The sequence below is a fragment of the Danio aesculapii genome, chromosome 11 (genome assembly GCF_903798145.1).
Source record: "Danio aesculapii chromosome 11, fDanAes4.1, whole genome shotgun sequence".
NCBI lineage: Eukaryota > Metazoa > Chordata > Actinopteri > Cypriniformes > Danionidae > Danio > Danio aesculapii.
In genome coordinates, this window is record NC_079445.1 from 2,811,450 (window position 1) to 2,839,062 (window position 27,613).

A 27,613-nucleotide genomic window follows, 5' to 3' on the forward strand; every position below is an offset into this window, starting at 1 on the left:
AACACACCCCTAAATCAGTGAACTGTGGACACGCCCCCAACATGACACTTATTAACACATTATAATAAAACAATCTGAACTGTGTTTTAAACTGAACCTAAACTGGCACACTCAGAAGAACCAGAATATTAATATTAAATCATAAAAAACAGGTAAACTATGTGCCCTTTAAAGTAAACATCAGGATTACATTAAACAGATAAAGAAATAAAGGAATTAAGTTAGCTAATTCGTGTTTACAAGTTTAAGTGGAATATGAACGTAAAACAGTTAAGTTGTCCCCTTAAAATACTGAAGAATTGTGTTATTTCAACTCATTTTAAAGAAGTAGTTTTTTGAGTGTTGACAATATCTGATTTTCTTGTCGCCATTAATTACTGAAGCTTTTATCATGATATACAGTATTATTATCAAGATATTGACATAAACTGCACACAAGTGATTAGTTTAACAGGTATAATAATCAAAAAATACTTGGTGCATTGCTTTGTTGAATGTAAATGCCACAGTGCTCAGTATAAATAAAGACTACACCTCTTTTTGAAAATATTTGTATATTGAATATTTGTATCCATTTCTCATTGAAGATAGCCAATTATTTGTGGTGCATTTGAACAAAAGTGTTTTATTAAATGGTTATATTCATTAAAATAGTTAAAATAATCTTCAGGAATAGAAAAATAATACATTTAAACTCAAATGAGTTATTGGAAAAACTAAATTAAGTACATTTTATAAATATTTCTTTAGATTTTTAAAATGGTTTGAAATAAATTAAAAACTGCTTTTATTCTAGCCGAAATAAAACAAATCAGACTTTCTCCAGAAGAAAAAATATTATAGGAAATACTGTGAAAATTTCCTTGCTCTGCTAAACATCATTTGGGAAATATTTGAAAGAAAATTCACAGGAGAGCGAATAATTCTTTAGCTGGATATTGTGGATATGTGCATGTACATACTGGGCTGTAATTCTAGCCGATTCGTTTTAGAAAGCATGCCTGTTGTAATGTAAACAGATATGCTCTCCATTTCGGTTCATCTGTGACGGTGTGTTATTATTCGTCTGGGCCGGCAGACGCTTTACTGAGGTGTGGTCTGTGGAGAATTTAACAACGGAAGAAACTTTGTCTCCTTCATTTGTGAGTCTGGCCTACTTACACTTCCTGGAAATCCTCTGACTCTCCTGAACACACCAGCCTGGCTCTTCTGGTTACTGCTCAGTGCTCGACACTGTTCTTACTCGGAGATGTAAATTAAAGGGTTCCTGTTTGACTTATTTTATTTTATTTTATTTTATTTTATTTTATTTTATTTTATTTTATTTTATTTTATTTTATTTTATTTTATTTTATTTTATTTAACCTATTTTTGAAGAGGAAAAAAATCCAGTTTGCAAATCATAATTCTTCTTTTTGCTATTGTAAAATAAAACTAATTTATTTAAGGGCTGAACAATATATATGTTAAGCATTGATATCTGTGTGACCACAGGATTAGATTTACTAAAGTTTAAAAGATATTTTGAGATATTATTTATACAATGATGTTGACCATGTTATTTTGTGCTTGATTGTTCAATTTCTGCAATTGAATACGCTCACAACCCCCAGAAAACTTTCTATTTTTGCTCTGTCATATTTACAGCGGGGAAAATAAGTATTAAACATGCCACCATTTTTCTAAGAACACATATTTCTAAAGGTGCCGTCGACTTGAAATTTTCCCAGATGTTGATAACAACCAAAGAAATCCATATATGCAAAGAAAACAAATCTAATTGGTTTACAAATGAAGTTATGCGTAATAAAATGAAACAACGTAGGGAAAAAGTATTGAACACATGAAGAAAGGGAGGTGTAGAAAGGCAGGGAACGCCCAGACAGCAGCTGAAATCTCTCAGTAGTTCTTCAGCAACCCTCTGCTATTCCTCAGTGTAAATGAATATCAGCTGCTTCAGTCCAACGTCTACATTAGCAGGAGGATGAAGATGAAGCCAGGGTGGACATTTCAGCAAGACAATGATCCAAAACACAGCCAAGGAGACTCTCAGATGCTTTCAGAGAAAGAAAAGCAAGCTGTAGAATGGCCCAGCCAATCACCTGACTCGAATCCAATAGAGAATACAAATTAAAGCTCAGATTTGATAGACAAGGCCCACACGAATTATCAAGATTTTGACACTCTGTTGAAGTCTGTGAGAAACTCACACCTTATTTGTTTTGTTTTGTTTTAATGTTTGTATTTTTTGTGTTTTTTTTTACCAAAATCTTGTTCAATTCCAACTCAACAACTCCTTTAGAGATATTATTCCCAGGAAAAAAACATCACCTGTTCATTGCTTATTTCCACACTGTATATATGCTTGTAATTTATTATATTTTATGCAGATGCACTTCATAGAAAAAGACTCGATCAATCAAGTCCATCAAAATGAATAAATCTTTCCAAATAGAGCTATTTAAATCATCTGCTGAAATTATATTCACATAACAATATATATATATATATATATATATATATATATATATATATCTATATATATATATATATATATATATATATATATATATATATATATATATATATATATATATATATATATATATATATATATATATATATATATATATATATATATATATATATATATATATATATATATATATATCTCAGCAAAGCAAAATATGTTTGTTTTTTCCAATATCGTGCAGCCCTAACTTATTTCAAATAAACTAATATAAACAAATTCAGGTTTTTCCATAGGATTCTTGTGCCGCTTGAATCTCAAGTAATATTGTGGTCTGTGATGTCGATCATATTCCTAATGTGTGTTTTTCCTCCCTGCAGCTCCGCGTTTGATTCTAAGGCAGGCCTGCGGGTCGCAGTAAAGAAACTTTCCCGGCCGTTCCAGTCCATCATCCACGCCAAACGCACATACAGAGAACTGCGGCTGCTCAAACACATGAAGCACGAGAATGTAAGAAGCATCTACATTTATGATCCCTCTTATTTTGGTATATTTCGCAGGAATATGCAGGTTGTATGTAAATGTCATGATCTGTAAGGCGACCTACAGTATTATACCCCTGTTTTCAAGATGTAAAATAAGTCTCTAATGTGCCCAGAGTGTGTTTGTTTCAGCTCAAAATACCACACAAATAATGTTTTAGGACTCTTTGTCTGCCCCTTTTTTATCCTAATTGTGGCGTTTTGGTGACTGTTGCTTTAAATTCAAATTAGATTGTGCTCTTTTTCAAAAGAGGGCGGAGCTACAGTCACCTTATGTATCAGTATAGCAGCAGATTCAAAACAGGACTAACGTTATCGGTTTGAAAAACTGGGGCTGTTTATAGTAATGAGAGAGAGATCATTACTAATGGGCGGGGCTTTCCCCCTCTGATGACACGTACAAAGGGAGAACGTCAATCAAAGTGTTTCTGCAGACTGTTTTTATAAAGTGTGATTATAAACAAGTAGAATTAATTCATTTTGATGATTAGAGGCTCAATATATACACACACGGTTGCCACATAACTCTGTTTAACCCCCTCATAAAAGTGATTTTTGCACAATAGGTGCCGTTCAACTGTAATTATTAGGTTGTTTGTCAGCTGAAAATGTAGTAAACAGTGGCTAATGTTTTGTTCTCTGTTTGAGACCAGTCATATACAGTTGAAGACTGTATTCCAATATTTCTCAGGGGATGTTTACAGAAAAAGGAATTGCACTTTTAATCTGAACACTACATCTTGTGAAATATTACGTACTGTCATGGCAAGGACTAAAAGAAATGAGTTAAGAATAATTACTTATGTAATGGAGGCCAGCTAGTGAAGTGCTGTGCAGGTAAACCTCACTTCTCTGACCTCCAAAGGTGCTCTAGCGACAAACGAAAGAATTATTTTTTAAAAATAATTATTTTTTAGGGGTTTTCACCTTTTTTTTAAAAGGACAGTAGAGAGAATTGACAGGAAAGTATGGGGAGCAGAAAGAGAAGGATCTGCATAGGACCTCGAGGCAGGAATCGTACCCGGGTCGCTGCGAACGCCGGAGTGCATGTGTCGGTGCACTTTCCACTACGCCATAGGCACTGATGGAGGCCGTGGTCTTTAACCACCTTGTTAGAGCAGCAGACTCCCATACATCCCATACAAGAATCGCTGGTTCGATCCCAGCTCAGAACGGGTTGGGTGCAGTAGGACCGGTGGGTTACATATGGGGGCTCGTCCGGGATGGGAGTGAGGTTTAGGGGGTGAGTGTAATGGAGGCCAGCTAGTGAAGTGCTATGCTGGTAAACCTCACTTCTCTGACCTCAAAAGGTGTTGTAGCGTCAGACGCTAGAGGCCATGGTCTTTAACCTCCTTTTTAGAGCAACTCACTCCCATTCAAAGAATCCCCGGTTCGATCTTATCTCAGAACAAGTTGGGTGCAGTAGGACCGGTGGGTTAAACGTGGGAGTGAGGTTTAGGGGAGTGAGTGTAACGGAGGCCAGTAAGTGAAGTGTTATGCAGGTAAACCTCACTCCTCTGACCTCAAAAGTTGCTGTAGTGTCAGATGCTAGAGGCCATGGTCTTTAGCCTTCTTGTTAGAGCAATCGACTTCCATACAAAAAATCCCCGGTTCGATCCCAGCTCAGAATGGGTTGGTTGCAGTAGGACTGGTGGGTTACATGTGGGGGCTCGTCCGGGATGGGAGTGAGGTTTAGAGGGGTGAGTGTAAAAGAGGCAAGCTATCGAATTGCTATGCAGGTAAACCTCACTCCTCTGACCTCAAAAGGTGCTCTAGCAACAGATGCTAGAGGCCATGGTCCTTAGCCTCCTTGTTAGAGCAACCCACTCCCATTCAAAGAATTGCCGGTTCGATCCCAGCTCAGAACAGTATGGGTGCAGTAGAGGATCGGTGGGTTACACTTCTGTTAAAAAAACGTGTTATCTAAAAATCACTGATCATATCTGTTGGGAAAATTTTAAATAAGAATGAATCTTTCTAGGATTTAGGGTAATAATTCTGTCTTCAGCTCAATACTGAACCTGCAGGTTTCCTCATCATCTGTGGCTTCCTGTCCTCCTTTCTCCTTCTTGACTATTAACGCAGCTTCACTTCCTCTGCCAGCACAGATCCCAGCGGGAGATTCATCCGAGCCTTATGAAACTCTATTGATCGCTGTCTGTGAGCTGATGAGGGAGCAGGGAGACATTATGCACTATTAATGCACTGCCTGCCCTGCAAAATCATAAATCCTTAATGTACAGCACACTGCTGTCTGTTTCTAATTTGATTTGGTTCCTTAAACATTCTCAGAAGTGCATTTAAAGGGACAGTTCATCCAAAAATAAAAACTTACTCAAGTGGTTGTAAACATACATGTATTCTGTTGAAACTGAGTAATAAGTACTATTCTAGTTGATCATTTGGAAAAGTGGCAGAAGGTGAATTTTTCCTATGAAGCATCTGTTGAGCTGCATCCCAATCATCACAAATACTGCAGAAGACCTACTGGAACCCACATGGAGCCAATATTCTCATAGAAATCTGTCAAGTTTGGTGAAGGAAAAATCATGGTTTGGGGTCACATTCAGTATGGGGGCGTGCGAGAGATCTGCAGAGTGGATGATCAACATCAACAGCCTGAGGTATCAAGACATTTGGGCTGCCCATTACATTACAAACCACAGGAGAGGGCAAATTTTTATTTTTGGGTGAACTGTCCCTTTAAGAGCCGGCTGTTAGGCATACGCTAGTTCTCGTGCGATGTGTGGATGTTCTTATTTGCCTGTTGTTGTCAAGGCAGATTTTTTTTTTGCATGGAGAAAAAGGCCCTGAATGTTTTGCGTCTGGCCGGAGTCCAGGAGTCAGTGCAGCTTCAGTGTGAGCGTGGGTGAAACTCTATGCTGGATCACAGCCACCTACTCGCTCTCTGTGTCTAACACACACGCAGACACAGACCTGTTCCTTTATCTCAGTGGGGATTCTCATATACATTATTATTATTACGTTTCTACTATACAAACCGTATATTCTCACCCTCTACCCCTAAACCAAACCCTCACAGCAAACATTCTGCATTTTACATTTTCAAAATACTTCATTCTGTCTGATTTATTAGCATGTTTACCTATGGAAACCTCAGTTTTGCTCCCCACATCGACACAAGTCCCCATGACTCTGTGTGCATTCAGGTTTAAGTCCCCTAGGGGATATAAAAACAAGTACACTAACACACAGTTTCTTACAGATGCTAATTGAGATTGGCTTCTCAAACATTAGTCATTTTTTTCTTAATGCAAACAGTGACGGTGATGTCAACAGGTGATTGTAATTATGAATACAAAAGCAGAATCCATCGAAGGTCTGGTCCTTTAGGAGCAAAGATGGGCCGAGGATCGCCAGTTTGCCAACAAATACATGAGAAAACGTATTGAAATGTTTAAAAACAACGTTCCTCAAAGAAAGAGAGGAAGACATTTGGATATTTCACCTTTAACAGTGCAGAACATCATTAAACGATTGAAGGAATCTGGAGGAATTTCAGTGTGTAAAGGACAAAGTGCAAACCTAAGCTGAACAACCGTGATCTCCGATCCCTCAGGGGGCGCTGCATCAAGAATCCTCATTCATCTATAAGCCGTATCACCACACGGGCTCAGGACTACTGCAGCAAACCTTTGGGGAATATGTATTTACATCCACAAATGCCGGGTAAAACTGTACTGTACCAAAAGGAAGCCCTATGTTAACAGTGACCAGAAGCGCAGTTGACTTTTCTGGCCTCTGAGGCATCTGGGATGGACCATCACACAGTGGAAACCTGTACTGTGGTCAGAGGAATCAGTATTTCAGGTATTTTTGTGAGAAGTGGACGCCGTGTGCTCATGACCAAAGTAAAGCATCATCCAGACTGGTACCAGTCCAAAAGACAGGGTCTGTCATGGTATGTTGTGTCAGTGCTCTTGGCGAAGCTCACTTGCACTTCTGTGATGCACTATTAATGCTGAAAAGTACGTAGAGATTTTGGAGCACAATATGCTGGCCTCTCTTCCAGGGACACACATTCTGTGCACATTACAAAGTCCTGGCTGTGGAGGAAGAGGATACAGGTACTTGACTGGGCTGCCTGCAGTCCCGACCTGTCTCCGATAGAGAATGTGTGGAGCATTTTAAAGAGCAAAATGTGACAACGAAGACCTCGTGCTGTTGCCCATCTTAAGACTTGTTTGCAGGAAGACTGGGACAAAATGACACCTGAAACACTTCATCACTTGGTGTCTTCAGCCCTTAAACATCTGTTAAGTGTTGTAAAAAGAAATGACAACATTATAAAGTGCTGAATGCTTTACTGTATTTTTAAATGTGTTGCAAGAACCAAAATTGAAATAAGTGGAACACATGAAATAATGTTTGTTGTATCGTCTGCAGTGAAATATAAGTCAAAGTAAATTCAGAAATCACTCATTTAATTTGTGTTTTCCATACTGTCCCAACCTTTTCTGATTTGGGGTTCATTTCTGAGTGATCATGTGACACTAGTAAAGACTACAATCATGACACTGCCAATTCTTTGTGTCACAGAGGTCTCTTCGTGAAACCAGGGTGGACATTTCAGCAGGACAATGATCCAAAACACAGCCAAGGAAACTCTCAGATGCTTTCAGAGAAAGAAAATCAAGTTGTAGAATGGCCCAGGCAATCACCTGACTTGAATCCAATAGGGAATACAAAATAAAGCTCAGATTTGATAGACGAGACCCACAGAATTATCAAGATTTTGACACTCTGTTGAAGAAGTCTGTGAGAAACTAAATAAATGATAGAAAAAAAAAGTGTATTTGATATTAATAACATATTTTAGATGCAAGAAATGTGTCCTCAGTGAGCTTCAGAAGCATCCTCCCCCAAGCATATGCTTACAATTTGACTGCGTTTGAATATATCACCCAAGAATGACCAAGCTACACGATATTTACAGTGGAAGGAAGAGTATCTGCAGTGCGACTGTATGAAATGCACAACTCCTCCTCATGCAGAGAGACAAATAAAGGACGATGCCCACACAAAATATAAATGTGTTTCACAGAGGATGTTCACAAGCACATCTCACACTGAGCACGGTTTCCTCTTCGGGGAACCGCAGGTTTACCAAACTTACCCATGATACGAAAACAACCCCAGTCATGACAAATAGAGTGCAGCTTGTTTTCCCCCACCACGTGTTTAGAGTGTCATTGGTGGAGTGTGTCTATTAGACGTCACGCCTGTTGTTAACATGAACACTCATGCAAAAACTCTTTAAATGAGTCTTCAAATGGTTTGACCTTAATCTTTTAATGTGTCCATGATTAACCGTCTGCAACTCTTGTCTTTGTTGCAGGTAATTGGTCTACTAGATGTTTTCTCGCCTGCTACCAGTCTAGAAGAATTCAATGACGTGTGAGTATTTGATTCAGTGTAACAGAACATAAAACAGAAGCGAACAAATGTTAAGATTACAGATTTTATGGTGTCTTTTATTAAAATTTCTCAGCAGTAAATTGAAACAAATATACGTATCTTAGTTCTTTGTTGCATTTTTCACCTCAAAAACCATTGATCTCTGTAATTTATATAAAGGAAACGAAAGAAGCGAAGAAAGAAGGGTTAATCAAGTCATTAAAAATCAAGGCATGATCATGTTTTATCTTGGTAAAATAAGCGTAATCTAGACGCCTTTGCCTTTCATATAAGCCACTTCTGATACCAAATGATCAATTAGAAGTCCAGTTATTATTTGCTGTTCCTAAACCTTGGATAGGAGACAAGACTTGTCAGGTAGTGTACATTTCAGAACACGTATTCCTTGTACGCGTTCAGAATTAGGCGGAGCTGCAGGCTCTCAGAAAGGAAAATTCTTGAACCGACCGTTTCAGATACTGTGAAAACATAAAATAAAAATTAATAAAATAAAAAAGTTAAATAAAAAATATATATATTAAAATAAAATTTATATAAAAAAATGAATAAAATTAAATATTATAAAAATCTATAAAATAATAGATAAAATATTACAATTAAATAAATTAAATGATAAAATAAAATACTATAAATATTTATAAAATAACATGAATAAAATAAAGTTAAATAATAATAAAATATATATTAAAATAAAATGTAAATTAAAAAATGAATAAAATATTATAAAAAGTTCTAAAATAAAATGATAAAATATTAAAATTAAATAAAAAAATGAATAAAATAAAATATTATAAAAATCTATAAAATAAAAAGATAAAATATTAAAATAAAATAAAATAAATAATAAAATACTATAAAAATGTATAAAAAAACATGAATGAAATAAAGTTAAATAATAATAAAATATATTAAAATAAAATGTAAATTAAAAAATGAATAAAATATTATAAAAAATTCTAAAATAAAATGATAAAATATTAAAATTAGATTAAAAAATTATAAAATAAAATATTTAAAAAATCTCTAAAATAAAAACATAAAATATTAAAATAAAAAAATAAAAAAATAATAGATTTATAAAATAATAAGAAAAAGATTTATAAAATACCATGAATAAAATAAAAAAAGTTAAATAATAAAAAATATATGTTAAAATAAAATTTTAATAAAAAAATCTATAAAATAATAAAATAAAATTTAAAACTACAAATATTATAATTGATTATTATTATTATTATTATTATTATTATTATTATTATTATTAAATTATAATAAAATAATTAAATGAATTAAATTATAATAAAATATAAATTATTTTAAACAAAATTTAAAGCTAAAACAAGATGATTTTGCTTACTCTATTGCCTGATTATTTTGCTAGAAAAACTTTGACATTAATTCAGATTGATTTCAGATTGATTTAAGAGTTTTTAGATATTTGGACTAAAACAAGACTAAAAATGGAAGTACGAAAAGCCTTTTTCCAGTGCATGAGCCCTCAAAAACAATACAAGGACAAGTTAAACCACATATTAGGGACACTTTAAAACTGTGCTTGTGGACTCTTCAGATGCAGTTGTCAATCCTGCACCCAGAACATGCAGTTTCTTGCCGTTGTTTTCCTTTGTCCTCTCTCCCGGTTCCTGGAATTGTTATGCAGGGTTGATAGGGCAGGCTCTGTGTGGCATTATGGTCTGCAGGTCTGTGGTTTTGTGAGTCATGCTGGTAAAAGAAGTGGCACACTGCAGTAATTAGGCGTAGCTGCCACACCTCCTGTTTTGTGTGGTGTCCCGTGTAATTATTTTTAATGTAGGTGTCTTCACTGCACAACCTTGCATTGCTCAATAAAAAAATTAATTAGATGAGGGTCACTGTGTGTTGATGGACCTGTTAAGACATGACTAAAAAAGGACTAATATATATGACAGTCTATACACCATACATGCACATATGTCTGTCCAAACAGCTTGAAAAGTAGATTTTTTACCATAGGTGCCCTTTAAGATTGTATTAAATATTTTTTGCCTTGCATATTAATTTGGGTGTAACTTTTGGACTAATTATTATTTTTTTGTTAGATTAGTTCCAGTTTTGGTTTCGATACTGACTAATCTACTTTATATGCTTGATTATTATTGTAAAGCATTCTATAGAAATCAATTAAATGAAAGATCTGTGAGGGGTGAACTCATTTATGCTGAGCACTGTATATGCAAATGAGATATTCTTTAGTTAAGTATACAGCAATTCACATACTTTTCTAGTACACAAATCTGAAGTCGGGTAAATTTTAATAAGTGTTACAGATGGTTGTTGCTGAATCTTTTTTTTTATCAGAGAGAAATGCATTTTCTTATTTTGTTGTTGTTTCAAATGTTGAACAGCAGGGAAAATAAGTATTGAACACATCACTGTTTTTCTCAGATAACATATATATTTCTAAAGGTGTCATTGACATTTTCCCCGGATGTTGATGGCAGCCAAAGGAATCCAAATATGCAGATATAAAACAGATCTAATTAGTTTACAAATGAAGTTATGCATAGGGCCAGATAGAATCTGCAGACATTTTTTGCTATTTTTGCGGAGAATTTTGTAAAAAAAAATCTGCGGATTTATGCAGAATGATTTTGGGAGTATCGTAACTAAAAACTTAATTTCTGAAATAAAAAACAATATATTTTTAACTTGTATTTAAAGAGGAAAAGGTGTAGACAGGCAGTGAAAGCCCAGACAGCAGCTGAAATCTCTCAGTAGTTCTTCAGCAACCCTCTCCTCTTCCTCAGTGTAAATGAATATCAGCTGCTTCAGTCCAACATCAACATTAGCAGGAGGATGAAGATGAAACCAGGGTGGACATTTCAGCAAGACAATGATCCTAAACACAGCCAAGGAAACTCTCAGATGCTTTTAGAGAAAGAAAATCAAGCTGTAGAATGGCCCAGCCAATCCCCTGAGCTGAATCCAATAGAGAATACAAATTAAAGCTCAGATTTGATAGACGAGACCCACAGAATCATCAAGATTTTGACACTCTGTTGAAGAAGTCTGTGAGAAACTCACACCTGAACAGTGCATATGCTTCATTCTTCAAATGAGAGGCGTCTTTAAGCTGTCAGCACCAATAAAGCCTTTTATATAAAGTATTAAATACATTTCAGTAGTTCGGCACTTTCTCCTTCTGTCGTTTCATTGTTATTACACACAAACTTATTTATTAGATTTAATTTGTTTTGTTTTATTTTTATGTTTGTATTGTTTGGGTTTTTACTGAAATCTGCTTCAATTCCATCTCAACAGCTCCTTTAGAAATATTATCCACTGGAAAAAACATGACATGTTCAATACTTATTTCTCCAGCTATATATAATCAGGTAAATTATGTATGAACCTATAAATCTGTAAAAACCTAAATCATAAATGTATGAATAAAACAATAATGTTTGTCTTAGTAAACATTAGAACAAGTTTTAGTTATTTTGAAGAATATAACTTTAATATATGAATTGTAATTGAATTCTGAAGACACAAATTGAAGAAGTGTGATAGAAAATGTGCATTTTTTTAACGTTTTCTGAAAAATCACTTTATAAAAAGCCCCCAATTTCAAAATATGACCGGTGCATGAAGACACACCTGTGGTTTCTTGCCTTAAAGGGCCATGAAACTGCCCTCTTTCAGTTCAAGTCTACCTCAGAATTTTTTCAAGAAATGCTTCATGATGGGCGTGGAGCGCTGCAGGCTGAGGGAGGAGTGGGCGTGGCCAGCAGAGCGGGGAAAACAGAGGGGAGTGAATGAGACACAAACCGTGAGTTTATAAAGCGAAAATGCAAGGAAATAAAATAAATGCAGCAGGTCTCTTGCCATATCTCTTCCAACCATTTGCCCTGCCGGTAATCCAGAAAGATTTTAAAAATAGGCGAACACAGCAGCACGGATATAGGCGATGTGTCTGAATGACGAACAAACTCAACTGATAAAAGACAAAGTCCAGCATTCTCCAATTCTCATACAGCTCTCTCGAGAATAAAATGCTTGCTGCACATCGGTACTGAAAGCATTACGGGGAAAAAACATACAATAAACCCTGTGGATCATGGAAACAAACACGTATGACCCGTGCCATGCAGACGCGGTCTCACCCAGTCACTGGGTCTCACAGCTTGGCAGGTCTGCCTTGCTTTCGGAAAGCACATGCTCTCATGAATAATTCAGCAGCAGGGTCTTCTCATAGGATAAGAAAACTCGGCCATGAATAATAATGAGAAACCGACATGTCATCACTCCACTAGCAGATTCACGATACGTCACAGATTTTGATCCGCCCCAAATTATTTTAAACCCAGAACATGAAATGAGCTGGCAAAAGCTCAAAATGATCCAGTTTTCCCCACAATTAAAGCTGACAGGTGCTAACACTGTCTTAACACACACAAATCTGTTAAAATCTCAACAACAAAACAAGTACTCCAGAGTGTCTTGAACCATTATTTAGACTTTAATTAGCTCTTAATTAAATTTACAAACGCACAAGTTCTTTGCAATCAGTTGTCTGATCTAAAATCGTAAAAGGAGCACTGGCTGTCATCCCGTTGATTTCTGCTTCGAGAGGCTGAACGGCATCATGGCTGTGCATGTGCGGAGAATATCTGGAGTTGCCATGGCAACACGAATTCATCCTCTCAGCATAATTTCCTTGTGGCACAGAGGCAATAACCTGCAGACTGTTATTACCTCACAATATCACTGCCTCCTAAAACAATCAGCGCATACAACCGAGAATGAGAGCGCGGTGAGGGGAATTAGAGATAAAACTGATTGCCTCGGCAAGAGTTTAATATGAGCTGTCGCAGTTATAAATTGTGTTTGAATAATTGGCATATTTATTGCTAGGTATTATATGTTCTTGTTGCAATTAGCGCTTAAGCTTTTGTCTGGATATACAGTATTTGTTCCACCTCAAAAGTGCACACCAAGCCACTTCAAATATATATTCATGTATGCAGATCATGCACTCAACCTACAAGTTCTTGTTTGCACACACACAACATGTTTCAAAACGGTTTGTTCTGTAGACATTCGTAAAAAAATATATTCCAGCTGCAACCCAGTACCGGGAAACACCCATACACACTCATTCACACACACTCATATACTATGGCCAGTTTACTTAATTCAATTGACCAATAGCACATGTGTTTGGACTGTGGGGGAAACCGGAGCACCCGGAGGAAACCAATGCCAACATGGGGAGGGATTGTTATGATATTTGATTTAAAGTTTAAGACGACGCATTAATTTTTGCAAAATGATGAAATAATTTTTGGTGTTTTTATATTGCGAGACCTGCTATAAACATGAAAATAAGAAGAGTACATTTAGATTTTCATGCCGACTTTAACTCTTTCTCACACAATTCCAAAACCACCTCAAGCATGCGTGAATTAAATCATATTGCAAGCTAAGGGATTTCTATTTTGGGAAAAATTAGTGAATATATAGGGAAATTTGTCATTTCATCACTCGTTTCTCATGCAATACTGCAGAACGTGCATGAACAGAGGGTGATGGACATCCAGCTAGTGAGTTTCTCTGGAACAGGAGCCCCAGTGTTTGGCTGACAGGAGCTGCGGCTTCTGCACGTTTGAACTGGTGGAAAGGACTCGCTGTGCTTAATAAAACACGAGCACAAGCTCTGCAAGATGCATGGAAACAAGAGCTAAAATAAGAATACTCCTATAAATAACCCGTCCCCAAAATCTCATGGAGAATGAAGAGAGCAGAGCCCGGGGCAAGAGGAGGAGCGTGTTTGGCGAGGGATATTTCTGTATCCTTATACTTACAGTTGAAGTCAGAATTGTTAGCTCTCCTCAATTATTAACCGTCCTGTGTATTTCCTTCCCAATTTATGTTTAATGGAAAGAGCATTTCTAAACATAATAGTGTTAATAACTCATTTCTAATAACTGATTTATTGTATGTTTGCTATAATGACAGTACATAATATTTGACTAGATATTTTTCAAGATGCTAGTGTTCTGCTTACATTTGACATTCTTACATTATATTCAGCTTATAAGTGACATTTAATGTCTTAATTAGGTTAATTAGGTTAACTACACTGAAAAAAATTAATTAAAGATGATTCCTTGGATTTACTCAATTTTTTTACGTTAAGTGGTTGTAAACAATTTATTTGAGCTAAATTTAAACAAACAAATTAAGTTGAACATTATTAAATTTAAGTTGTTTGTTTAAATTCAACACAAATAAATTGTTTGCAACAGTTTTGCATGTTACACTTTTTTCAGTGTAGGCAGGTTAGGGTTATAGGCAAGTTATTGTAAACCGATGGTTTGTTCTGTAGACTATCTAAAAAAAAAATTGCTTAAAGGGGCTAATAATATTGACTTTAAAATGGTGTTTAAAAAATTAAAAACTGCTTTTATTCTAGCCGAAATAAAACAAATAAGACTTTCCCCAGAAGAAAAAATATTATCAGACATACTGTGAAAATTTCCTGAATCTGTTCAACATCATTTGGGAAATATTTAAAAAAGAAAAAAAATTAATTAATTAAAGGGGGGCTAATAATTCTGACTTCAACTATATAATTTTATTTAAATTTATTAATATAAAAAATATAAAATTTATTAAATTGATTAATTATTAAATTGTATATAAATAATATAAAAATAAAATAATAAATAATATAAAATTTATAAAAATTTATTTATTATCAAATTTATTAATATAAATTAATATAAATAATATAAATATTATTTAAATTAATATATATATATATATATATATATATATATATATTACACAGTTGAAGTCAGAATTATTAGCCCCCCTGAATTATTAGCTCCTCTTATCTCCTCTTATCTTAGCCATGATGACAGTAAATAATATTTTAAGTGACATTTAAAGGCTTAACTAGGCAGGTTATGGTAATTAGGCAAGTTATTGTATGACGATGGTTTGTTCTGTAGACGATCGGAAAAAATTTGCTTTAAGGGGCTAATAGTTTTGACCTTAAAATGGCTTTTAAAAAATGTAAAACTGCTTTTATTCTAGCCGAAATAAAACAAATAAGACTTTCTCCAGAAGAAAAAATATTATAGGAAATACGGTGAAAATTTCCTGAATCTGTTCAACATCATTTGGGAAATATATAAAAAAAAGGGGGGGGCTAATAATTCTGACTTCAACAGTTTACATAATTTTATTTCTTTTTTTTTAACATACACAGATTCGAAGTCATCAGGGAGATTGCAAAAGACCAGCTTCTACTTTAAACTGGACTGACTGAATACCTACTATTAAATACTATTCAAAAATATACAGACGAATGTAAAATACAGTAAAACACTCTAAATCTGTTGAAACGCGTCGATCTGATGGCGGTTGAGTTTGCAGCTGGATATTATTGGGAGATCGCTGACAGAAACGGTGAACAGCTCCGCCAGAGCGCGTCTGAAGCTCATACGCCAGTTTGTCTTACAGTCTATGGCAGAAACACCATTGAGCCTCGCTAGAACCTCCTGTATGGGCGCACGTCCATGATAAAACATGCACAGGACATTAATTTGGACAACTATGTGGATATATTAAATAGTTCACACAAAAAAAAACACAAAGAGACTTTCACTTTACGCATAGTTTGTGAATGAACAGACTTCAGTGTAGTTGCAGACGCGATCATGAGGCTTTTATTGCACCGAGTTTGAAGTAATCAATCAGAGAACAGGAGAAAATGCATTACTTCCATCATTTTAAAATAGCATATTAAAAATGAAATCCCCAAAAATTATAGTATAATATTGAGAGTTAATTTTAATGTATACAGATCTCACGGCCCACCTGCAGGATCGCTGAGGCCCACCGGTTGAGAATCCCTGCTGTAGACAATCCAAAACAAATATTGCTTAAAGGGGTTAATAATTTTGACTTTAAAATGGCTTTAAAAATACATTAAAAATGCTTTTACTCTAGCCGAAATAAAACAAACAAGACTTTCTCCAGAAGAAAAAATATTATAGGAAATACTGTGAAAATTTCCTGAATCTGTTCAACATCATTTGGGAAATATTTAAACAAAGAAATCAAAATTCACAAGAGGGCGAATCATTTTGACCTCAACTCTATGTGTCTGCTGTGCAAACTAGTAGAAATGCTCACCTTTAATGGAAGACATTTGTAAAATGCTCATGCTTGTTAGGTTTAATGATAGCGCTCGTAGTCGGGTCAGTCGAGTGCGTCTTGGATTCCTTTCTCAGTTCAGCGGAGCGTCCAGCGGGCAACCCTTGTGTCCAGCTGGCTCCTCACCAGACACATTCCACAGTCCCCAGTGGACTGGCTGTACTGGATGTTAGTCAGGACTACTCCCTGCCCCCTTCTCCCATTTAAAGTACACATGAAATCAAAACTAAGCATGTTGATTTTGTTAGCTCGTGTTTCTAGTTCTGTGCTGAACAATTCATCTGTGCATGTCATTAATAATAAAACAATAGTTTGCTCTTGTGATCTTGAATTGAAATCTGAAAATGCACTTCCTGTTTGGTTTCAGTTTAATTCTCAGATTAGGTCTGTCTGAGGTATTGGGCGTGGCTAACATACTTAACCACGCCCCTCAGCTGTCAGTTTTGAACAGAAATGGTAAGGAGGAGGAGCCTGATAGGTTGTAATAACCTCTCATCAAACACTTTTCCACATCTTTCTGAATGAAATGCCTACTCTACTACAGCCAATCAGCTCGCAGTAGAAAAAAACAAGCCACACCCACTGTTTTCTCATTCAATATTCAGTTTCTCTAGGAACTGCGTCACAATACGAACAAAAAAAGGCACAGCTTCCAGTTCATTAATATATTTTAATGAAATAATTGCTATAATAATCAGAGTGATTATAGGTAGTGCCATGAGGGAATCTGCACACATTTTTTGCTATTTTTGAGCAGAATTTAGTTAAAAATCTGTGGAATTATGCTGAATTATTTTGGGAGTATCATAACTAAAACCTTAATATATGAACTGAAGTAATACCTTTTTAACTTGTATTTAATATTTACAATGCAAATCCAATTAGATCCACTTTATTTGGTAAACAAAGCAAATCTTCTAAATAATATCTCTACTAAAAGACAGAATATATGACTGTACAAACTGTATTGTAAACAAATAATATGAATATTTTTATATTAGTCAATAATATTACTGAAATAATTTAATAAATATAAAGTTACACACATTTACACAGGTAAATAAACAGAATCAATGATGGGCTAAAAATCTGCTAAATTCTGCGCGCGCAGATTCCGCGTGGACCTAATTATAGGTCACAATCACTAATGTTGTCCGATATTGACCATCTATACTTAGCATTTGACTCAGGGTTAATCTTCAGTGTCATGAATAAGTTGCTGTGTCATGTTGACTGTGTGTGTGTGTGTGTACAGGTATCTGGTGACTCACCTGATGGGAGCAGACCTCAACAACATCGTCAAGTGCCAGAAGCTGACAGATGATCACGTCCAGTTCCTCATTTATCAGATCCTGCGGGCTTTGAAGGTTTGTCGCCGCGCACGCTTCTCCATTTTACTGTCCTGTATTTGCTCAGTGTGACAAGAGTTATTGATGGCATCTGTGCCAAAGGGATGAGCAGAACTCTGAGTGCTGGTTATACAGCTGAAGTCAGAATTCTAAGCGCTCCTGTATATTTTTGTCCCCAATTTCTGTTTAACAAATTTTTTTAATATAAAACTTTAATATAGTTTTAATAACTTGTATCCAAAACCGATTTCTTTTATCTTCGCCATGATGACAGTAAATAATATTTGACTGGATATTTATCAAGACACATATACAGTGTTACGAATGAAATTAAAAATCCTTCATCAAAACGTTTAACCAAACGTATCAAAAATAACAGGGATTAAACATATAATCCCTGGTGCCCCCGGGCGGCGCTCTCTCTCCGCAAATATAAACCAAAACACAACCACTGAGAATTAACAAGAAAATATGATTTATTTTACAGAAATAAGGAGCAAAAACAACATCAGGAGGGGTTCAGCCAGGGGCGTCGCTAGACCCAATTCACTGGGCCACGTGCCCCAGTAAAAATCTCCAGTGCCCCAGTAAATGCATTGAGATATGATTTATTCATATGCAAGTGTATTTATTAAGAGTGGTAATTCCAAAATAAAGACGTTATTCTCTATGTGCAACCGAACGAACGCAGGTTAAAGCAATGTGTTTAATCAAAAAGCAAACTGATGCATCTCCACGTGTGCGCAGAGAACACGCGCACCTCTCGCACACGCTGCTCTTCTTCTGAGAGTCCCGGTAGTAAACATGGGCGCCAAAAAAGCAGGCTGCTTGTTATGCGCCGCTCATGCGTTGGAAAACCAGCGTAATATGGAATCATTTTTGTGCCAATAAGAATGAACGTAACTTTATAAAACTGAACGTAACTTTCCAAGAAACGATCAAAAATATGCCACTGCAAAAGAAGAAAAACACAATGAAAACAAAAAAATGAACTCAGTCGCAGGAATTTAACATGCTCTTCAAATATGCTTCATTCTTTGTTAATGATTTTCAAAGAATCGTTTTCGCGAATCATGGATTTTGAATGCGTTGCCACAGTTTTCGCTTACGCTTCGTAAATTTTCGTTTGCTGTTTTGGCACAAACTTCTCGTGGGGGCGGGGTTAACAGCGATCTACACTGATTGGCTAATGAGCTTTTGATGGACAGTTGCTCTCTGACCTGGAAGCACAGAAGGTGACGTCAGTGGCGCGCATATCATAAAGTTGTTGCGGTGTGCAATACGTCGTGCTTTATGTAAAAAAGAATTTAATATCGTTTGTAAGGCCATTTCCTCTGAAATCTGTATGCTTTTTAGAAATAATAATAATACTAATAATAATAATAATTCATTGATTTCCGCTTGTTCCCTTAGTCCTGTTTCTACTGTTATTGGATCTATCTGTTTCTCCACTAAAAAATCATAAATAACAAAACATGAATAAAACTTTTATTGTTGTTATTGATAAACGTTACTTTAGCAACACGAACTTACTTCAAGCGGCCCTGAGGGACAAGCTGAGGTGGAAGATGATGGCACCGCTCCGTGTCTCTCCCAGGAGGTCATCTTTAGAAACTAAGAGACGACCGTAGGTAAAATACTAACATTAATACTTAACATAAAGCACGACGTATTGCACACCGCAACAACTTTCCGATATGCGCGCCACTGACGTCACCGTCTGTGCTTCCAGGTCAGAGAGCAACTGTCCATCAAAAGCTCATTAGCCAATCAGTGTAGATCGCTGTTAAGCCCGCCCCCACGAGAAGTTTGTGCCAAAAAAGCAAACGAAAATTTACGAAGCGTAAGCGAAAACTGTGGCAACGCATTCAAAATCCATGATTCGCGAAAACGATTCTTTGAAAATCATTAACAAAGAATGAAGCATATTCGAAGAGCATGTTAAATTCCTGCGACTGAGTTCATTTTTTTGTTTTCATTGTGTTTTTCTTCTTTTGCAGTGGCATATTTTTGATCGTTTCTTGGAAAGTTACGTTCAGTTTTATAAAGTTACGTTCATTCTTATTGGCACAAAAATGATTCCATAGCGTAACAGCCTTTTTTGTTTTGCAAGTGGGCAAAACTAAAGTTTAAACAATATGACGGTGATCTTACTAAGCATGCCTCCTGATAGATTTATTTTGTATGAAGCAAAAAGGAGGGATGACGAGTCAGGAGGTGAGACTTAAACCTAATTATCTGCCATGTGTCAAGTCTACAACAGATAATCCTACAACACATCTTTTTTTGTGTGTTTTATTGAATTGTCTATAGAATTTCATTCAAATGAAATTAATATTTATGCAAAAGTAATTTCTTAAATGATCTTAGCATCACTCCAGTTGTCTTAACATTGTTTTCCAGTTACATTTAAGATTATTTTAAAGAATAATTGTGTAATAAGAATACTTTTATTTATAATAAATATAATATACATATGTATATTATATTATGAATATAATAGGAGTTCTGGAGTTCTGTATTTGATCTAAGTGTCTTTCTCTCCACAGTACATTCATTCAGCAGACATCATCCACAGAGTGAGTACACCACACTTTTTTTTTAAATAATTTATTTTATTGAAAGAAAAACAAGGTGGATTATTACATACAAAGATTTGACAAGACTTTTTCTTTTTTTATTACATTTTCCCCCCCATGAACAACCTCCCTCCCCTTCAAAAATAAATAAAAAGTAAATAAATAAATAAACAAACAAATAATAAATCATTAAAAAATCATAATAATAGTAACAAAAAATGTAATTAATACTGAATTAATTAAAATATTTACATAGTCACAGAGTTTTGCAATGAGGAAGTATTTAACAGTAATGTTTGCCCATTGAGTTTGATTGCATTATCCTTATAAGTATAGACCTCTATTAGTTTTAGTTTGGGGGAAGTGTTAGGCCTTTTTCAAAGTATGAGACATTGGATTCCATACTGGATAAAATGTTTAGTAGATCCTCTAAGAGAGTGTTTAATTTTCTCCAATCTTGAAAACAGCATCATATCACTAAACCAGAGTGAAACTAAAGGTGGTTTACTTGATTTCCAATCAAGCAAGTGCACCACACTTTTGTCCATCACTTTAACATGGTGGATGATACTTTTTTCAAAATAGAATCAGACAACGATATTTATCTGGAGAGACTTTAAAGGAGACCTATCATACACCTTTATACAAGATGTAAAATAAGTCTCTGACGTCACTAGAGTGTGTGTGTGTGAGAAGTTTCAGCTCAAAATACCACAAAAATAATGTTTTATAACTCTTTGAAAGAGTTAATTGTGTCATTTTGCTGACTGTCGCTTTAAATTCAAATGAGATTGTGCTCTTTTCAAAAGAGGGCGGAGCTACAGACGCCTGCGTGTCAGCATAGTGGCAGATTCAAAAGCAAGACTGACGTCCTATGCTAACGAGTTGAGAGATGGTAACTAGTGGGCGGGGCTTCCCCCTCTGATGACACGTACAAATAGAGAATGTCAATCACAGTGTTTCTGCAGACTGTTTTGATCAAGTCTGATTATGAAAATTTGAAAGAATGAATTTTGACCATTAGTAGCTGCTTATATTCACACACTGCTCCCACACAACTGTGTTTAAACCCCTTAGAAAAGGGATTTTTGCATAATAGGTGCCCTTTAAATAATCTTGCTTTAAAAAATCAGTTCAGTTCATTAAACGTGCATCTGTCCGTGCAGAAATGAGAGTTTCTTCCATTAGTTAGGGCAGTCTGGGTTTTATTGCAGATCTGTTTTGCACCACTGCTTGTGTAAACCTGATTTTATTCATGCTCGAAAGGAATTTGTAGTAAAACAAACGAGTAATTTTGCACTTATTTGCTCATCTTGCAGGATCTTAAACCCAGTAACCTGGCAGTAAATGAAGACTGTGAGCTGAAGGTGAGATCTGTATGACATCATCATCATCATCATCATCATCATCATCATCAACTCAGAATTATTAGCCCTCCTAAATTGTATTGTACATAATATTTAAATAGATATTTTTCAAGACACTAGTATACAGCTTAAAGTGACATTTAAAGGCTTAACTAGGTTAATTAGGGTAAAGTTAGGGTAATTAGGCAAGTCATTGTATAACTGGTTTGTTCTGTAAACAATCCAAAACAAATATTGCTTAAGGGGTTAATAATATTGACCTTAAAATGGTTTTAAAAATTAAAAACTGCTTTTATTCTAGCCGAAATAAAAAAAAATCTGACTTTTTCCAGAAGAAAAAATATTATAGGAAATACTGTGAAAATTTCCTGAATCTGTTAAACATCATTTGGGAAATATTTGAAAAAGTAATTCACAGGAGGGCGAATAATTCTGACTTAAGCTGTATTTTTCACCGTCAGATCTGTTATTAGTTTATAGTCAGGCAAACAGTGAGGTATGCTGGGTAATCTGAGCTCTGATAAGTCCGCTTTATGGCTGATTGTGATTTCATGTGTTCAGATTTTGGACTTTGGGCTGGCGCGGCTGACCGATGATGAGATGACGGGTTACGTTGCCACACGATGGTACCGAGCTCCAGAAATCATGCTCAACTGGATGCACTACAACATGACAGGTCTGGATTTTTTACCCACAATCCTCCATTTTGTGCTGATCAATAAAAAAACAGACACGTGTTCCACTTTGTAAGCAAAAATGACCTAAAACACAACTTATATTTAATTGTGTGTGGTATTTATTGCAATATTAATTCAGAGGATGTCTTCTATGAGGATTAAAGGTAATCAATACTTATTGTTAATAACTATTGATTTACTGTTTTTTTCAGTCACAATATAAGCAAACATGCTTACAGTGCTTAACATAATTGAGTAAACATAATTTTGAAACTGTATATTTTTATTCATTTTTCAGTCGATATAGGTCATATATTTTGCTGCATATGAACAAAACTGATTTATTAAACAATTATATTTATTAAAATAATATTTTAGTCACCGAACATCTTTAGAAATAGAAAGATTATACATTAAAATTCATGTAAAAATATTGGAGAAAATGTAAAAGATTTTAAGCTTTTTTTTTGTTTTTCTTAAATTTAGCATTTTTCATTTTTTATTTAATAAAGTGAAAAAGAAATTAAATTTGAGTGCTGTCAGAATAACAAAACACTGCATAGATTTGCTGTTTTACAACTAATGTTCATATTTTTAATAATTCAGCATTCTGTTGTAAGTTATTCCATACATGATTTAACGAGACGACATCAATCCTGACGCTTAAAAGAGTGTCATTTCTAGAATTCCAATGCCTCTTAATAAAAAAAACAAAAACACAAATATATTATTTTTCAAGTACTAATTGCAAAAACATATATTATTTTTATTTATTTTATTTTATTTTATTTTATTTAGATTTATTTATTTTTTATTTAATTTTGTTTTGATTTTATTTTGGTTTTATTTTATTTCATTTTGGTTTTGATTTATTTTATTTTATTTTATTTTATTTTGGTTTTGATTTATTTTATTTTATTTTGGTTTTGATTTATTTCATTTTATTTCATTTTATTTTGATTTTATTTTATTTTATTTTATTTTGATTTATTTTGGTTTTGATTTATTTTATTTTATTTTATTTTATTTTGATTTATTTTATTTTGGTTTTGATTTATTTTTATTTGATTTTATTTGATTTTATTTCATTTTGATTTATTTTATTTTTGTTTTATTTTGATTTGATTTATTTTATTTTGTTTTATTTAATTTTTTATTTTGATTTAATCTATTTTATTTTTTAAATTTATTTTATTTTTATATTTTATTTTTATTTATTTTATTTTTGATTTTATTTTATTTGAATTATTTTATTTTTATTTGATTTTGATTTGTTTTATTTTATTTAGATTTTTATTATTTTGATTGATTGATCTGATTGATTGATTTGATTGATTGATTGATTGATTTGCAGTTTGGACAAGTTACCTTAAAGCAGCATTCATTTTTATGCATTATATATTGTTTTTTGTGCAAAAATGGCTCCACAAGGGTTATTAAAGTGAATCCCTCATGATCTTTACCATATTTTATTTCCTGAAGTGAGCGGCGGAGTGTTTTTGTGTTGTGTTGCAGTGGACATCTGGTCGGTGGGCTGCATCATGGCTGAGCTCCTGACAGGACGGACCCTGTTTCCCGGCACAGATCGTATCCTTTCCTCTTCATCCAGTCGCTCTTTCTGAAAAAAACCCTTCAGTGATTTGAGATTGTTGGCATGTGCTGCCCGTCGCCCTCTCTGTCTGCTAGTGTGAACACAGACACCTCACTGATCCTGAGTCAGCTGCTGAATCACACTGTGTGAGGCTCCTGTTGATAAAAAAACATCAACTTTACTGGTTTTAACCTCTTAGCTCCTAAAGTGCTTCCACCAGACCCAAAGATCAGCTGAATAGATTAAAATAGGTTAAAACTCAACAGTTTAACTATAGAGAAGCTGTAAAATGAGCCTGTTTTCAAAACAAGTGGAGTGATCCTTTAAAACACGGAGATTGTAGCACAGCCGCACCGCTCTGGGAGTCTTAATGTGTTTTTGTTTTGGTTTGTGAGGACACCAAATGAAACCCTCGATGAAAAATACAACACACTGACACATTCAGCCACATTAAACAGGGTCTTTAGAGAGAGGAAGTGTGATCTGCATTAATAGGAAGTCTGTGAAAGAATAGATTAGGATGAAGCAGTGCTTATTTGGTTGCCAAGTCATGCAGATAAATCAAACTGCTGCTTGCATTTGTCTGTTTGTGTGTGGATAATGAGCTGCTTCAGTTTCGATGTGACAGTTTAAAGAAATAGCTCACCCAAAAATGAAAGTCTTATTTATTTATTTATATATATATTTATTTTTAGCTGCAAGGCTCATTGGGCTCAACACAAGAGCAATATTCTCCACATTATCGCTCTAATCAGAATTATTGGTTGTATCTTTAGGTAGGTTTGCAAACATGTGTACTTCTCATTGAGTCTACCTTATACTTCAGTCGTTTGCATTTCTCGTGATCCCAGAAGCTCCCTGTGATCTTAACTAGCATGCGTTTTAGAGTTCTAAACATCGGTTTCTATCAGGGTACACTCAAGTCGACGGCTGGGCGCCGCGGACCGCTGCAGAAACCTATGTTTAGAATTCAAAAATGCGTGGCGCGACGATTCGGGACACTTCATGCTTCTGGTGCGCCACAGAGAGTGTCTGGTGTGCCGTGTCGCAGCTTCGAGCGGCGCATCCGGTGCCTCAGTCAAAGTTAATTCAGTGTGTGTGGTTATTAGTCTCTGTGTACAAGCTCGGCACTTGAAACTAGCACACAGTTGGCTGTAAAACTGTACAAAGACACAAATGATTTTGTACTCTCTGCTTGGTCTGTGTCTGAGTCGTACATGTACGACTGAATGCTGAACCTCTCACTCCTGCTCCTCTGAGTCTGCCTGTTGCAAACGCAGAGCGGGTGAGCTCATGGCCCCGCCCCCTTGTTATGTTGGCGGGAAGCCGAAACTAGTCTACATGTGAAGCAACACACCCCTAAATCAGCTAACTGTGGACACGCCCCCAACACGACACTTTTTAACACATTATAATAAAAACAATCTGAATTGTGTTTTAAACTGAACCTGACACACTCAGAAGAGCCATAATATTAATATTAAATCATAAAAAACTATGTGCCCTTTAACACTAAATTCAAACAACATTTATGAGTGTTAATGACGAAAAGAAAAATATTCTATAAATGATCCTTTATATCCCCAAATGGCTCTTTCTCAAAATGCATTTGCCAAAGCTAGCTATCAAAACTAGCATCATTTTTAATTTATGTATTTATTATTTTGCTTGTAAAAGTTTCTCTTTCTGTGTTCGACAGAAACTCATACAGGATTGTCACAAGTGAAGGGGGGTGGGTCATCTAAAAATAGAAATGTAATAACTCTTTATTAATATGGAGTGAATCATTCTGAGTCCATGTAAAGCATCGCTGCTATCAGAAATGAGATTGATTGAAACGATCACCTCTAGTTATCTCCTGTTGTTATATGGACCAGTGTAAACATTACAGCCAATATTAATGTTGGTCAGTTTTACTGCGCTGTGTCGGGAGTGTATTTTGTTTGTTTGTAAGGCTGCTTCACAGAGTGCTCTCTGAAATTGTTGCCGTGTTTGCTTATTAAATGTGTCTTTTGGGTTTATTGTTTTGGCTTGGCTCATAAAATGATTCGGTTTATGGAGTTAATTAGTTGTGTTGCCAGGGTTACATCTTACCTACACATTAGGCTGCTTTATAGAGAATTACAGAGCCACTGATTAGATTTTTATGATATTTTATTTGTATTTAGTAGTGATATAACTATAGACTGTAAAATATATGGACGTAGCATCCGTGACGTCACCCATAGGTTTCTGAACACTGCAAAAGAAGCTACAAGTAGGCGCGGCCAACCGTCGCCATTTTGTTCGCGCGTCATCGCACCCACGGCGGGATACCAAACAAGGGCAAAGAGGCGGAGAGTGGGCGGAGCTCCAGACACCTGCTGGCACTTTGCTTAGACCTGGCAGACAGACTTTACTTTGGGAGAAACACTTGATACTTTATTACCTGCGACTCGTTTGTGTTCTGACCACATGTGCTTGGCTGTACACTATATCAGTAAAGTGTTTAGACTTTTAAAAACACTGTAGTCATACACTGAGCCACTAAACATTGTTCTTATGACGTTTTTCTACAGGAGGAAAACGCAAATTACTTCCAAACACTTCAGATATAGTGTGTGTTAGTAAATGCAAGACTATTGATGAACTCCAGCATAACACTGTATGATAACGCTTCAGATGACTGATCTAGAGCCTACAGCTAATCAATCTGTCACATTCTGGAGTGCTTTACGGCTCTAAAGAAAAATATTAATGATAAATAATCTTAAATAAAACAAATACATTTATAGAGATGGTATACAAGTATATAACATACTCACATGGGAAACGGAGGTCACATGAATGGTTTGTGAGCACTAATAAGTGCACACAGCATCCCATATCATCTGATAATTGTAGGAAATAATCCCAAAAGGCAGCTGACTGTGTAAAGCCACATAAAACAACACAAAAATACGATGAATCTGCCGAGATCAGTGGCTAATCTGCCGGATTCAGATGAGGTGAAGTGACGGTGACCAACGAGACCTAGCTGTCACTCAAGTAGCCACGCCCTTAATTATGCAAACTTAATATAACCTAATATAAAGGAAATGGATGAGTTATAAAAAAATTTACCCCCTCACAGTTGTCATGGAGGGTAATAATAGCTAAATGAACCAAAATCGTTCTTTGTACCAGGCTGTAAACACCTTTTTTTCTGCTGTAAAGTTGGCCATTCTAACAGTGGGCTCAATTGCAATTTGCTCTATTATGGAGCCAGAACTAGCGGGATTTTGATGAATTGCAGTTTCAGTTACTTCCGTATTGGCCTCCCGAGAGAGAGCGGGAGGTTGCCGCTTGGATGTAACGCATCACAAATCTCACTGTTCAGATCACATTAAGGTTTTTAAAGTCACGGATCGGACCA

General features: G+C 35.3%; 1 protein-coding gene across 3 annotated transcripts in view; it reads left to right on the forward strand.

Moving 5' to 3' along the window:
* Nucleotides 1-27,613, forward strand: part of mapk14b (mitogen-activated protein kinase 14b) — a 57,443-nt gene that overhangs the window by 13,650 nt on the left and 16,180 nt on the right. For all 3 annotated transcript variants that reach the window (XM_056467719.1, XM_056467718.1, XM_056467720.1), the window contains exons 2-8: nucleotides 2,851-2,980; nucleotides 8,372-8,430; nucleotides 17,912-18,023; nucleotides 20,555-20,584; nucleotides 21,904-21,951; nucleotides 22,513-22,627; nucleotides 24,144-24,215. In XM_056467719.1, coding sequence (XP_056323694.1) covers nucleotides 2,851-2,980; nucleotides 8,372-8,430; nucleotides 17,912-18,023; nucleotides 20,555-20,584; nucleotides 21,904-21,951; nucleotides 22,513-22,627; nucleotides 24,144-24,215 — 566 coding nt within the window. The remainder of the gene's footprint in view (nucleotides 1-2,850; nucleotides 2,981-8,371; nucleotides 8,431-17,911; nucleotides 18,024-20,554; nucleotides 20,585-21,903; nucleotides 21,952-22,512; nucleotides 22,628-24,143; nucleotides 24,216-27,613) is intronic.